Source organism: Taeniopygia guttata, chromosome 5, assembly GCF_048771995.1.
Source record: "Taeniopygia guttata chromosome 5, bTaeGut7.mat, whole genome shotgun sequence".
In the NCBI taxonomy this organism is placed as follows: Eukaryota; Metazoa; Chordata; class Aves; order Passeriformes; family Estrildidae; genus Taeniopygia; species Taeniopygia guttata.
The window spans coordinates 9,757,225-9,770,632 of record NC_133030.1 but is presented as its reverse complement, the minus strand read 5'-3'; the positions used below and the strand labels follow the sequence as shown (position 1 = coordinate 9,770,632).

Here is a 13,408-nt window from a genome sequence, read left to right as displayed (position 1 = left end):
TCAGCTTCTCCTCCCCGAATTTGGCTGTAATGGACCTACCTAGAGTAATTAGGCCACCTGTTGCATCGCCAGATCTGTTTAAGGGAGTTCTTCAGCACTCCGGTTTACATGGTTTGGCAGGAATTGTTTAAGTGGGTACCAGTGTAATGGCACTGCAAAGTGAAATCGTGGCATTATTTTAATCAATAAATATAATTACATGCTCAGATGACTGTGAGCTTGCTGTAATTAGTTCTCCATACCATAATGCAGTCCATAAAATGCCAGCTTCTTGCACGTTACATGATGTGGGATAGGAATTGCATTTGCAGTTGATTGGGATATTTACAATTAATTGAGTTTTTACAGCTCAGAAAGATGTTCTATCCCTGGTCAAAAAAGAAGAAAAATAAAAGAAGTATCAGTTGTAGAACTTGAAAATGGCTATTCATTTTGCGAGTAAGTTTGGTTTTATTGGTACCATTGGTACCACAAAAAAGGTAAATTAAATAAATAATAGGCCAAACACAGACCAGTTCTGCATCCATACGTCATATAGTTTTATTTTTGATATAGATGTGTAAATAGGCTCTATTTAATCTATATATTCATATACATATCTACATATATATACATATATATACATACATATATATATATATCCCCATCTTTGAGGTTCATCACAATAATGTCTTCAGGCAAAGAGTGGGGTTTCTTCTCAGTAGGTTACATGGTAATTTGGTCATTATATAATAATTTATGTCATTAATATTAATTAATTATATAAATTAATATAAACATACAAATATATTTATATACAGTATATTTTAATCAGTATATAAAAATACAAATAATTTTACATCAGCAGGGATTTTAATATCACAGTATTTCACTTTTATTTCTCTCTTTCTTTACACATACCTTTGTTTCATGTCTAGAAAGGGGGCTCCCCCCATAATCTTCATTCACTCTGTCCAAAGATAAAAACTGACATTAAGCACTTGTTTATTTTTAATACATCCTTAAATGCAAAAAAATCAACAGAATATAAATATCTTTTAAATATCTAAATGCTAGAACACTACTCCATAGGAAATACCAGGAAATACCAGTGGATACTTTCACATCATACCACACTTAAAGGGCTTAGATGTTTCTTATCTCCATGAAAAGAGAGAGGGAAAAGACCTATGGGGATAAAGAAGAAGATCTCAATCTCCTTTATATTTTGCACTCCTGAAAGTGTGATAGTCCTAATTTTGTAATGCAGGATAAATAGGATGGCTTCCCACACCAAGCAAGATGAGAAACAACTATATGAATGCAATGAGAAATTAACCAAGTTGCTATTAAAACTGCTTTGAACACATAAGGAGTTTAGTAGGCAGAAAGATCTAAATTAACTCTTCAGTCAAATTTTTTATAATTATTAAATTAAATGTGCCTCACGACATGGATGTTCTAATAAACTGCTTGGGGTTGCAGCCAGTTTTACCATTGTAGGACATAGAGCAATATTATGCCAAATAATATTTGGCCAGACCACTCTTATAATCAGAGTGCAACTCACATGACTCAAATAAGGTCCAAATCAAATATTTAGATACATAAATACCAACAGATCCAGTCTATTGGGTATGGTCCATAACAAGACTACAAGCTCTGATTTACAGGGAAAACTTGAAGCGTTGCCCTGCAGGGATAAAAAAATGAAAGTTGTGAATTCCAAACTGTTGTCAGTTCCAGTATCCCCAGACATTAAAGGCAGTAAACCACTACTTCACCTGTACGGCTCCTCATTACATTCCCACTTCTAAACAATTCATACAAACAGTACATTGTCAAATGCATTTTCAATAGGACTGAAATAAAGAATTAGAATATTTATTTCTTAAAGGCACTATCAATTTCTCCACAAGCTTTGTTTTGCACACAACAGCTCAGAATAGTGATGATTAACTGAAAGAAGAAAAATGGATCACTGTCACTATTTTTCCAGTTACTCATTATAAAAGGTATGCCTGCACATCAAGTAGACAACATTTCATCTTCCCTTTGTGGTTTGCTGGTGTTGGGGAAACAAAAAAAGGACGGAACTATTAAGAATCAGAGAAACAAACCAGGGGTTAGTTACATCTACATATAATTTATGGCTGGATTGTTGTCTGGCAGGATTTCAAGCCCATGATATGTACCTTCAAGCATTACAGGCTGTTTTGTAGATTGGACATCCACCATAAATAAAATCTGAGGCTGAAATCAATTGACCTGACATTTACCCTGCTCCACTGCCTAAGCTCTCATGTCTGATTTTTAGGAGGTTCTAAAAGACAAAATTACAAGGGCTGATGAGCAGTTACTAATGACAAGCCTGTAGGAGTGTGTGAGTCATGAATGGGCCAGAAACTCTGTATGGGAATACTGTGGGCTTTTACCTAGCTGAGCTCTGATATCATCACGTGAGCTACCAAGAGATACAGAAATCAGTATATGAAGTGGTAACCTTCACTTTCACATGAGATAGAAAATGATCAAACAAAAAAAGGATTATTTAAAAAAAAAAATGATTTAAAGAGTGACTAAGCCAAGGATAGTGCATTTCTTGGGCAAGGTAATACAATTTTTCTACCTTTACTCTAGAAAAACTCAATTCTTAAAAGACAGTGTTACAATGAGTTGCTCTAAGATTTAGATTCTTTGACTTAATACAACACCTATTTTAAAGAAGACAATTCATTTGAAAAAATTTACTTCCTTTTGCCAGGTAAGTTAACCAAGAAATCCCAAGTCCCTTTGTCCTTGGGCAAGTAGTCAAATCTTCCAGTGTCCTAGTAGGGTGCTTGTTTCAGGCTAGATATGAAGGTTACTTGCAGGGCTTTGGTATCAAAACTCACTCGTGTTGTCACCCCACTGCCGGTGCGTTCTTCTCCCGTCTGCCTTACCCTTGCCCCGGCTAGCTCTGGGGAGAAGGGGCGCGGGCAGATCTCCAGCGCTTCCCGCTGAACCCTCGCGGGCTTTGGGCAGCACTGTCGGAGTTCGGAGAGCAGTCAGCGACCCCACAGCGATTTAATGAAGAGAGTCTGCGGCAACAAGAGTCTTTCTCCGGGGGGCGAATTCTGTTTATTGCAATCCAACGGGGAAAACAATAATTCGAAGGGAACCAGGCATGCCGCGCCTGCGTTTGCCGGAGCCGCGTGAACAGGCAGGGCGGCGCTGGAGCTGGCCAGGAGAAAGCCCCGGGGCGGCTCGGGCGGGGCGGTGTGCGCTGGAGCCGGCCACGAGAAAGCCTGGAGCACGCCGTGCGCACGGACTAAGTACGGAACGGGGAGAAATCAGAGCAGCCAATGGGGTAACGCCACGGGGGGTTTGAGGGTAGTGGGGTACGGGGGTACATCCAATGAAGGATTGACAGGTGAAGGGTCCCAGGTCCTCTGCCTATCGCCCGGCGTCCCGGGTGGAAGATTCCAGGTGGGGGGGAAGGGACACTGAGTGACAGACAGGCATCTGGAGTAAACAAGGTGAATGACTTGGCATTTTTGGGGACAACGGACCCGCGGGGAAAGACGGGAAAACCCGGGGGGAACCGTTACAGAACCGGGGGTACATGGAACAAACTTATACATAATACAAATGTAATAAAACCTAAAAAACACAACTCTACACCCCACCCATTGTTGGTGCTGAAGCACAGCCAGAGTCCCTCAGACAATCTCTGAGACACAAATCTGTCTTCCATGGAACAGATTATTCCTGGTATCAACCTTGTACTGGTACTCATATACATCACTTGTTAAGAAATGTGAGTATTTGGAAGGTTATGGTCAGCTAAAATCATTCCGTTTCAGATCTGACTGGCTGGGAAGAGCCATGAGGAATCTGGTAACAAAGCAAGCAGTCAGGTAAAAATCCGCCAGCCCACAACGTGGCATGTGGACACTGAGCACTCTTGGACTGTCCAGCAAGAGGGTTCCTTCCAGCTTGTCCACATCATTTAATTGGCAGAAGTCCACAAGTCTGTTCCCAACAGCAAATTCATGCCCAAGTTGGATAGAAAGTCATTTGACTCAATCAGTTGTCATTCCTTACCCTCTGTCAGCGTGAGGCTTTCTGAAGGATCTTCACTCAGCTGCAGTCTCAACAGGCCATTTCTCTCTCATCAGATCCCAAGGTAAAAGTTGCTCTAGCTCCATTTACCTTACCCAGCTCTCCCCATTGTCAATTCAAATCTGACCAAGCCTTTTGAAGTCCCTTAGTCCTCTTTCTTAGTGTCAGGAAACCTTTGGGACAGTTTATAATCTATATAAGCACTAAGACAGGACCACAAAATTAATCGTATTAATATAATTACAACAAGTAAAACCACCAAAAGGTCTGGTTCCATATTTAAGTTAGAATAATGAGGTAATGTGAAAAAATATAATCTGGGAGATCTAATTATATAATGCAGTATTCAGTTCTGCATGGCCAGCCCAGCAATTCCTCTAACATTCCAATCAAAGTGATCTCACTAGCATGTGAGAGAAGAGTCCAGCTGACAGATTTGGGACATGTAACGTACTATTTAGTCAAGAGGCCCCATGTGCTATTCATAAAGAATTAACAACTCTTATATTGACAATGACAGTATTGTCAGAAGACCTTTGGAAGTTGGAAAAAAACCTCCATAAACTCAGTCTCTGTGAAGTCGGACTTTTTTTTTTGGCCCCTCTTTTCCAATGCTGATGTAATCTCCAAATATCTCCAGCAGCAGCTGCTCAGCGAAACTAGGCACCTTCTCCCTAGTCCCTTTCAGCAGCACACGCAGCACTTTCCAGCTCCCTCAAGACAATCAGGGCCTTTCTTTCAATTAGCTATCACTTTAAGAGTCCTGCACTGTCCAACGAGCTCTTAAGAATGGTCTTTGCAGGAAACAATGCTGGAGGAGCTTTTTTTTTTCCCTAGACAAATGAAAAGGGAAAGAAGGGGAGCGGGAAGAGGGGGAGACAAAAAAAGCACAAAACCAAATCAGAACACTGAAGCTGTTCAAAATGAATCGCTCATTTAGTACATCGACAAATGCAGAAATGTCCTCAACAGCCAAGGCTAGAGCAAAGCACACACACATAAACACAAAAAAAAATGCTCCTACTTTTTTTAGGAGATAGTTTGTTTAGTCCAATATATCAAAAAGGTTTCATAGAAAGAAGTGCTCTTGTTACAGCAAGTCTGAGCCGTGCAAACTGAAAGGGAATGAAACTCCTGTAAGATTATGCTATGTTTCCTTATTTGGCTCTCCAAATGTAAAGCAGCATTATTTGAAGTAGACACTATAGGAAAGAACTCAGTTTAGCTCACTTTAAATATAGATGGATTGATGAAATGAGTAATTACTGGAACTGTTAAGATCTTTTCAGACTTACTAACTAGCAAGTTCCTTTCCTGCATTTTCTGTCTAAAAAGAAATTAAAGCCTGATCCAGAGACATAAGGCTTTGGGATTTCTACATTCTTCTTCCCTTAAATTCAGGGTACAGTAATACCTTGAGGTCCTTGGACATGCCAAATCCCCATTAGAACTAGCACAAACTCCAGGACCCAGTTCAGAAGAAAATAAGGAACTGTTATTGATATTTAAGCACTTCCTTACCTGGGCCTGGAAATGTGGAGTTATGAAGGCAAAATTGGGAAGGATCAGCAGTAAGTGAAATGACTTGGATATGGTTCAAGCAATAGCCCTGTGTCAGAGCTGCTTCTTTGATTTTTAAAACTTCTGCATTAAACCAAATGTCATACCAAAATACTGACTGCCAGTATCCTCTCAAAATATCACTTTCTGGTCAAATTTGTCCTTGATTTGGGAAACCGCATGAAAGTCAGCATGTTGCCTACTACACAGCCAACAGAACCACATTTACAAAAAAAAAATACTCTGTTCCTTTTTATTGAATGTGTATCAGAAGCAAAGCTCTGGGCTTTGTGAATGGCAGAGCAAAGCAAATACTTTCAGGGGTTTCAGGAGTTTGTTCACACTAATGGGTGTTCTCAACTACCACATAAGATTCCTTAATGGAGGTGGAAAGTGTCAGAACTGATCAGATTGCTCAAAAGGCAAGAAAGTCTGACATATTGCCCTGCATGCAATTGTGAAGGAATGGGAATCAACTCAAATTCCTCTGGACAGAAAGGCTCAACCAAGGGATGAGTACACAAAATCAGGATTAAGGAGGAATCTTTGAGGAGGCACACCAAACAATGTCTTTTTATACCTACAGATTCCAAAAGCTGCTGAGTTTAAAGGGACTGCTCCTTTCAACTAGCAAAGACTTTGCTGAAAAAATGCAGAAGGCTGGGGAGAACAAATAAATACACATGTATATGTTCCTAGGGTCACCTACAGCTACAGGAAAAAGGATAAAAGGGGCCCAAAAGGTCTACCAGCTTGCCCTAAAGCAAAATCAATTACATCATTCCTGACAGCTGTTTCTCTAACCTGTTATTTTCTTTTAAGAGATCTACACCCACACAGATGTGAAGAAAGGAAATCATCATCTCATCTGAAAGGGATTGCAGCAGGAAAAACAGTCTGACAAAGTGTTCAGAACTCTATCTGCTGCAACACAACCCCTGCAAGACAGGGACTCCACAGTATGCACTCACTTGGGCAACTGGCTCATTTTGTAGTTGTACAATTAATTATTGGCTGAGGTGACAATATCTTAAATTTTTTAGAGAAGCAATATCTGTATGGCTGCAAGGAAAGTGCCTCTTTTGTAACAACCCTCTTTCTCCAGCATGGTGCAATGCAGCTGTCTGTGCTCCAGCAGCGTTGCTGGAAACCACCGATATCAGCATTAGCTGTAATCCAGCACATCCCATGCCTTGGCCACCAGCTCCAGCTCACTCTGGTAGTGCTGAGAAGCCCGGTGGCTACTTAAGGGCACACTTCAGGGGTGAACTGGGGGTTCATTCCAGTGCCAAGGGAACAGGCGCCTCCTCCTGCCTGGACTCGCAAGCGGCTCTTGACTCCGGTGGCTCCAGTGGTCCCTGAGAGGTGTCAGGGCTGGAACAGAGGCAGCACATCCCTGGTGCCTGGCACTGGGATGTGCCCGGGACAGACTGACACAAAGCCAGGACAGCGTCTCATGGCAGCTCCCTGGCTCCACATACCATGGCTGGCAGCCTGGCACCCTGCTTGTATTCACATGCAAAAATGCTGCCCAAAATGGAAGGACAGTGCTTTTCTGCTTGGATTTCACTCCTTGGGAAGATTTTCTTCCAAAGAAAATTAATGGCATGGCTTGAGCAAGGTGAATTTAAATGCCAAATTAAAAGTGGTGTGGCTGAGTTTAAGAAAATGCAGTTTAACATGGGTAGCTGTTCTTCCCCTCTTTGCAAAGTATTTTGACAACAAGTGAGGAAAAGCACTATGTAAAGTCTATACATTGAGCATTATTATTTGGATTTTCCCAAACTTACTTTTTCACACAAGAGATGTTCCTAGTGTCTGGCACCATTTTTAATGATGTGCCTTTTTTGAAGAATGTGTGCTGTATCACCCATAAAAGCATCCTTTCTGTTCAGAGTTTATTTTGTTAAAATCATTGTTCAACCAGTCATCTCTCTAGGGAACAATGACATGATAGAACAGTATTTCTGACGGGTAATATTTTATTACTAACATATGTTTTCATCACACAACCAATATTACTACCCTATTCTGCTAGAAATATTTATTAAAATCCTCTAATGTGAAACTATTTCCAGGACAAAGTTCATATTTTGCTTTTAAATTGTCACATAATTAATTGTCCTGGTAAATGCCCATTGAAGGGTAGTTTAGGGGGGGAAAAGTACATATTACGCAGTCTTGTTGACTTTTAAAATGTAAGGCAACAGATTTCGCAGATTTCATCTCATTTTTCAATTCTCTTATAAAGCAATCTCCTAAAATATCACTACATTCCCAAAATTTTAAAATATCAAGTAAATTTATAAGCAGCAAAGCAGACAATACAACAATAATCCTAAAATGCCCACTGTTATCATAACTTTGAAATATATCCAAAAATATAAGTAAATTAGAATTTAAAAATAAAGTAAATTAGAATTAAATAAGTAAATTAGAATTAAATTAGGATATTTTACTTACTGCATTTTCCACACATTCAAAAGTCAGGATATCTACCAAAGGAAGCTGCAAAGAGTTGCAGGTGTTGGCAAGGCTAATAAGAAGTTCTGAGTTCTTTGTTAAAAAAGAAAAGGAAAAAAATCAAGACAAGCTCTTATCTGTCAGAATCACATTCCTTCTACAATTATCAGAGTCAAAAAGGCACCTTGCTCCAGGTTACATATCTGGAATCTCCTGAGCAAGCATTCTACATCACACTGAAAACAAAATACCACTTAAAAAGAGTCATATCAAAAAGTCACCGCTTTAGAGGACAAAATCTGACATTCAGAGTCAATTACTGCTCCACCTAAGTTGTGATAATGTGCACATATCAAGATCATTAAATCCTCCATTGAGTCAAAGCAAAGTCAACACCTGCCCCACGGGTTTTCTCCTGGAAAATCCCCAGCAAGAACACTCCTCCCCCACTGCAATCAGCTCAGTATGCCCATTTCCATGATCAAGAACAACAAGAACAGACAGAAGATACTTCATTTATTACATATTTCATCCCTTAAGACTAACTTCAGCCTCCATAAAATCAGAAGTATTGGTAAAACCCCATCCTCAATGGTGTCAAAAGCGAGATTTAAATGCAACAAAAGAGCACAAATTGCAGGAAACAGCAATAAAAGTGAAGGGAAAGGACTAGGATGATATTAAACAAAACTTTATAAATCAGTATTAAAAGTGATTACACAAAGACATCTGTATTTCCAAAAAGACTTGATGAGACCTCTGCTTCATTCCATGACCACCTCCATGTGCTGCTGGATGGGGCAATGGTCAGCAGGACACATCTTGGCTCCCTTTCATTTATGGGAATTTTGTACTAGGAATGTGATCAGAACATGACCCAGCAGTAGCAGAATAGATCACATACAGGCCATAATACTTAATGGCACCAACTAATTAAAAGATTAGCAATGCCCAAAATGTCCACGTAATTGTGAACAAATATAAAAATACAAACGTACTTTGTGACTTAACAGAAAAAAACAGAGATACATATTTAAGATTTACCTTATAAAGTTCAGAGCACCTTGTTATCAAGTAATTATTATCTCTTTAGTGATCAGAGAAACCATACACAATTTTGCTAAGTTTTCACACTCAGCTAGATGCCTAATTTTTGAGATAGAAAGAACCTCAGGGCTTTTTGCTGAGGAAATTAAGGAATTATCACCACATTTGACCAGGCAAAATGATCTAGCCCTAAACCAACCTTTCCTGGTGCTCTCCCTCCATCAGTAGATTTTTTTTTCCCCACTGAATTAATAGAATTCACATCAATACAGCAGAGAATTTAATGAATACCCTTTTTGACAAAACAATGTTTCAACAAAATGCCACTTTTTCAAACACAGTAAACTGGCATAACATGCTTCAGTTTCGACAAAGTATTTGCCAAGAGCTGCTTTTCAGAGTCCTACAATTCAAGATCAGTAAAAATCAGACAGATCACAGTCTTCAAACATTATGCAGTCGAGGCACTCATGCATAAAACCACAGTTTGAGCCTTTTGAGGAGTGCTGTGGTCACCTGTCTCTGAGCTATTCCCAAGCCTCCCTTCACTTCAGATCCTTGTTTCTTTTTCACTGTGCACAAACCAGACTGGGACTTTCAGAAATGTCACAGGATGGAAAACTCACTTCCCTCTCATCTGCAACTCCATATCTTTGGCAGACCAGATCATTTGGATTACACTCTGCCTGTGCTATACCAAAAAGAGCTCAGACCCAAATCTGCCTCTGGTTTACAATTAAATTTGGGTGTCCTGGTCATCCTTTGTTTTGACTGCACAAGCCAATACAGATAGAAGCAAACAATTACACAGCTGCCATTTTCCTACAAGGTCCACCATGTGACAAACTTAACAACTAAAGAAAAATTCAAACTTTCTGAAACTAACCATAAGCAAAATGTGCTTTGGCAAACTACAGACCTTGGAAACGACTTTAAGATTATATCACCCCACTCATAAAATGCAGTTATTGAAAAGAACTGTTACCCTTTATAAGTGATGGAAGGCAAACATTTCACATGCTGTACTGACACTGCTCCAAACCTCATTTTTTCTATTCAAAAATGAAAGTCGGGCTTTCAGCAAACTACATTGTGCTTTGAAGAAGTTTTTCGTTCTACTAACAGGTTATCCTGCTTACTTTCAAAGTCTCTTTGCACACAAAAAGAAGGGGAGCTGGGGCAAAGAAGGAAAGAAAAGAGTCCATTTGAAAAAATTACACTGCTAGATTACAAGAGTTGAAAGCTGGTATGTAACTTTGCTCCGGGTGATCAAACTGCTAATCAGGAATGCTGTCGGGAACAGAATGGAATTCCAAATAAATTAGCCATGTCCAAGAAGCCAATACAACACAGGATTAAGGCTCACAAAGAAAACAAATTTATTCAGCCTACTTTATCAGAATTCTTAATAATGTGTACTACTTTTTCTCATCGCAGTCTGAGCTCTTCCACTGGAACAGTGTGGAGAAGGAAAAATGAGTCACACTTCATAAATGTCCTACTTTTACAGACACCTAAAAATGTTACATAGAGCATGACACACAATGCCATTCTATAGGAATGCATATGCTTATCACAGCCACGGGAGAATTATGCAGATTTATTTCTCTGACTTTATTTCTGAGGCACCTGACCAAAGAAAAGATGCTACACACTTCTGTGAAAATCTACAAAGCTGAAGGAAAAGGTTAGAACTTCATTGACCTCCATGCTAAAATGAGGTTCAATACCATAGTGTATATATTGAATAACTAACTACAAAAATAAACTTCTCTACGACAATTCCATTGCATCATGTTTTTTATCAAGTATAACAAGGAAAATTTGCAGTACTGTGGCTGAGGTACTGTCTGCAACTCAGAGCATTTGCTGTTTTCACCTCTAACAGCATCCCAGAGAAACTCTTCATAACAGCTTATGCCAAAATTGCAGGAACATTAAAAGATGTGCTTAAGCTTCTGCCTCTCCTTGAATTGTAATTTTAATGTTTTTCAGGCTGGTTTTCCTCATCTGTGAAATGGAGATTATATTAGGCTCTTACTTTACAGTAATTTGGAAACAGAACTAAATTTTTGAAGCATTTTTGTAACAAAAAAATTTTAAAAAGGAGATAAAATACTCACAAGAAGTACTTCATGCAGGATCTAGACAGATAGAGAAAAATCTTCCTGTGATAGAAATGCATGTACCATCTTGGCTTCTGAAAAAATTAGATAAATCATAATCATATTCTCACTTCAGGCCATACATTGCCCAGTACACTTATTCATTGGAAAATAAGAGACTGAGGACAATACCACTAGTATTTACATGACTCTACCATATTTCCCTGAGAATCTGTGTATGCAGGCATTTCCTGTAACAAAATTCATCAAGCAAACTACCAGCTAAGTGTGAGTGTTGGGGATTCATTTGGCTGGTGGTTCCCAGCCATAGCACTGCCCTGCTTTCCAAATGACCAAACTGTATGAGCCATTTCATATCCATGGTTGGTATACCAGGTATTTTCTAAAGAATTTTTGTGCCAGAAAAGGGGGAGTCCCTAGTAAGACACTAGTTGCATCTCCTCCTCTTCCCATGATGAAACAAATACTATTTATTATAACCACTGTATCCAGTATTTTATTAAAGCACAAAAACACATGTTTTATCAAGTGTAACTTACACTTACGTTTTTATCAAGTGTTTCCTCCTCCATGTAAGAAGATATTTGCAAAATATGGAAAGAAAAGCATATATTCCCAAATCCTCTTCTCTGGAATTGCACCTCCAGAGAGTGAGGGTCAGATGATGAAAGCCATTGCTGTGCCGTCAAGCCATATGACTGGAAGGGTTCTGTGTGTATCTTAATGCCTCCATTAAATGCACATTAAAACAAATGTTTGATTTGCAAAAAATATTTTCAATTAAATATTAACTATGTTGTTTGCTCAGAAAAAATAAGCCAAGAAAGCAATAAGCACAAACAAAACTTTGCATGAATACCAAGGAAAAGTGCTGATTTTCATTTTCAAAAGTGTCTCCTTGAATAAAAACCAGATTTTTATGATTAACTACTGCAAGAAAAGTTTTGATTCAGGGAGCAGCAGAAATGGACATTTTCCCAGCAATTTTGACCATGTTAATAAATTGTTTCAAGTCATTTGAGACGACAGTTGTGACAAATTAACTACTGGTCTAAAAAATGTTACCTTGTTTTACCTTGACCTGCCAAACAGGGCTGTGTACACTCTGCACTAATGGATGGTCCATGGGCTTGATCTGAGCACATGTGCAAGTGCTTGAAGATTTGGGGTGGATTTCTGCATTTCCAGGATACAGACACAGGATTTCTGAGAGAAGGGAAGCAGGATGGCTGCTGGCAAGGAGCAATGTTTCTCCACTGACTTGCTCTTGACTGATTGAAGGCCAAGGAGATGCATTCTGGGTTACCACAACAAATATTTGGCTTTACAAAATAATGTCATAAGTTACAGCATGATCAACAAGTGCACTCCTCTTGTACCCTGAAAACAGCATGCTTGAGGTATATCTGAGATTTAAAAAAAAAAAAAAAATCTCAGAAAATAAAGCAAGTAGGTGAAAGGTAACTGTATCACTTTACAGACACAAGCTCCCCTCTGATTACAACTAATTAAGATATTCAGAAGCCTTAAAACAATACCTTTTTTTAATCAGCAGCCTTTAAACAATACCTTTTTTACCCAGGCGGCATCCACAGCTTTTTGTGATGACAAATGGCCTTTGAAAGAGTTAATAGGCAAAGGTTTGTACTGGCAATGAATAGGGCTACCTTTAATTGATCCTAGAGCCTTAGAGAGCTGTCTTATAGCATGATGATGTATTTAGGTTGCAAGTAGGCCAAAATAAGCATAAAGAAAATCTGTGAGACCATGAGAGCTTTCATTGCATGGAAGGAGGGGGGGGGGAACTGCTGGGGAAAATGAGAGAACTATGATGGGGTTATCTTTGTGCTCTGGCACTTAAAATAGATAAATGACAGAAATTTTGAGGAAAAGAGAGGAAGGGATCAGGCTATAATTCTTAGAATAAATGTCAAGATGTACAGAAATGTACAATAAAGGCTTCTTCAGAATTAAAAAAAAAAAAAAAGCCATGAAAAAAGAGGAAATGGCCTAATGGTATAAAGAAACATTGATTAAAGAGATACCCAGAGGGAGAAAGATATTCCATCAGCTTTAACAAACACTGCATGGCCCTGCATTCCCTCTTAACTTCTCAAGTAAGGGGGTAA

General features: G+C 39.1%; 2 protein-coding genes across 7 annotated transcripts in view; both read right to left on the bottom strand.

Moving 5' to 3' along the window:
* Nucleotides 1-515: 515 nt before the first annotated feature.
* Nucleotides 516-8,490, bottom strand: SMIM38 (small integral membrane protein 38). The gene is made up of 2 exons (XM_030273497.4): nucleotides 8,107-8,490; nucleotides 516-4,916 (listed from the first exon to the last, which is right to left on the bottom strand). The coding sequence occupies exon 2, from the start codon at nucleotides 4,358-4,360 to the stop codon at nucleotides 4,229-4,231; it is 132 nt and encodes a 43-aa protein (XP_030129357.1). The 5' UTR covers nucleotides 4,361-4,916; nucleotides 8,107-8,490; the 3' UTR covers nucleotides 516-4,228.
* Nucleotides 8,491-10,508: 2,018 nt separating this feature from the next.
* Nucleotides 10,509-13,408, bottom strand: part of TPCN2 (two pore segment channel 2) — a 57,147-nt gene continuing 54,247 nt past the window's right edge. Inside the window, exons 27-29 of one of the 6 annotated variants that reach the window (XR_012056200.1) lie at nucleotides 12,345-12,685; nucleotides 11,277-11,353; nucleotides 10,509-11,163 (exon numbers count right to left, since the gene is read on the bottom strand). Coding sequence is in view for 1 of the 6 variants with exons in the window: in XM_041716467.2 (XP_041572401.2) it covers nucleotides 12,604-12,685 (82 nt within the window). In the remaining 5 variants the exon portion in view is untranslated. Of the gene's footprint in view, nucleotides 12,686-13,408 lie in introns of all 6 variants that reach the window. The other 5 variants (XR_012056198.1, XR_012056199.1, XR_012056201.1 and 2 more) reach the window with 5 other exon arrangements.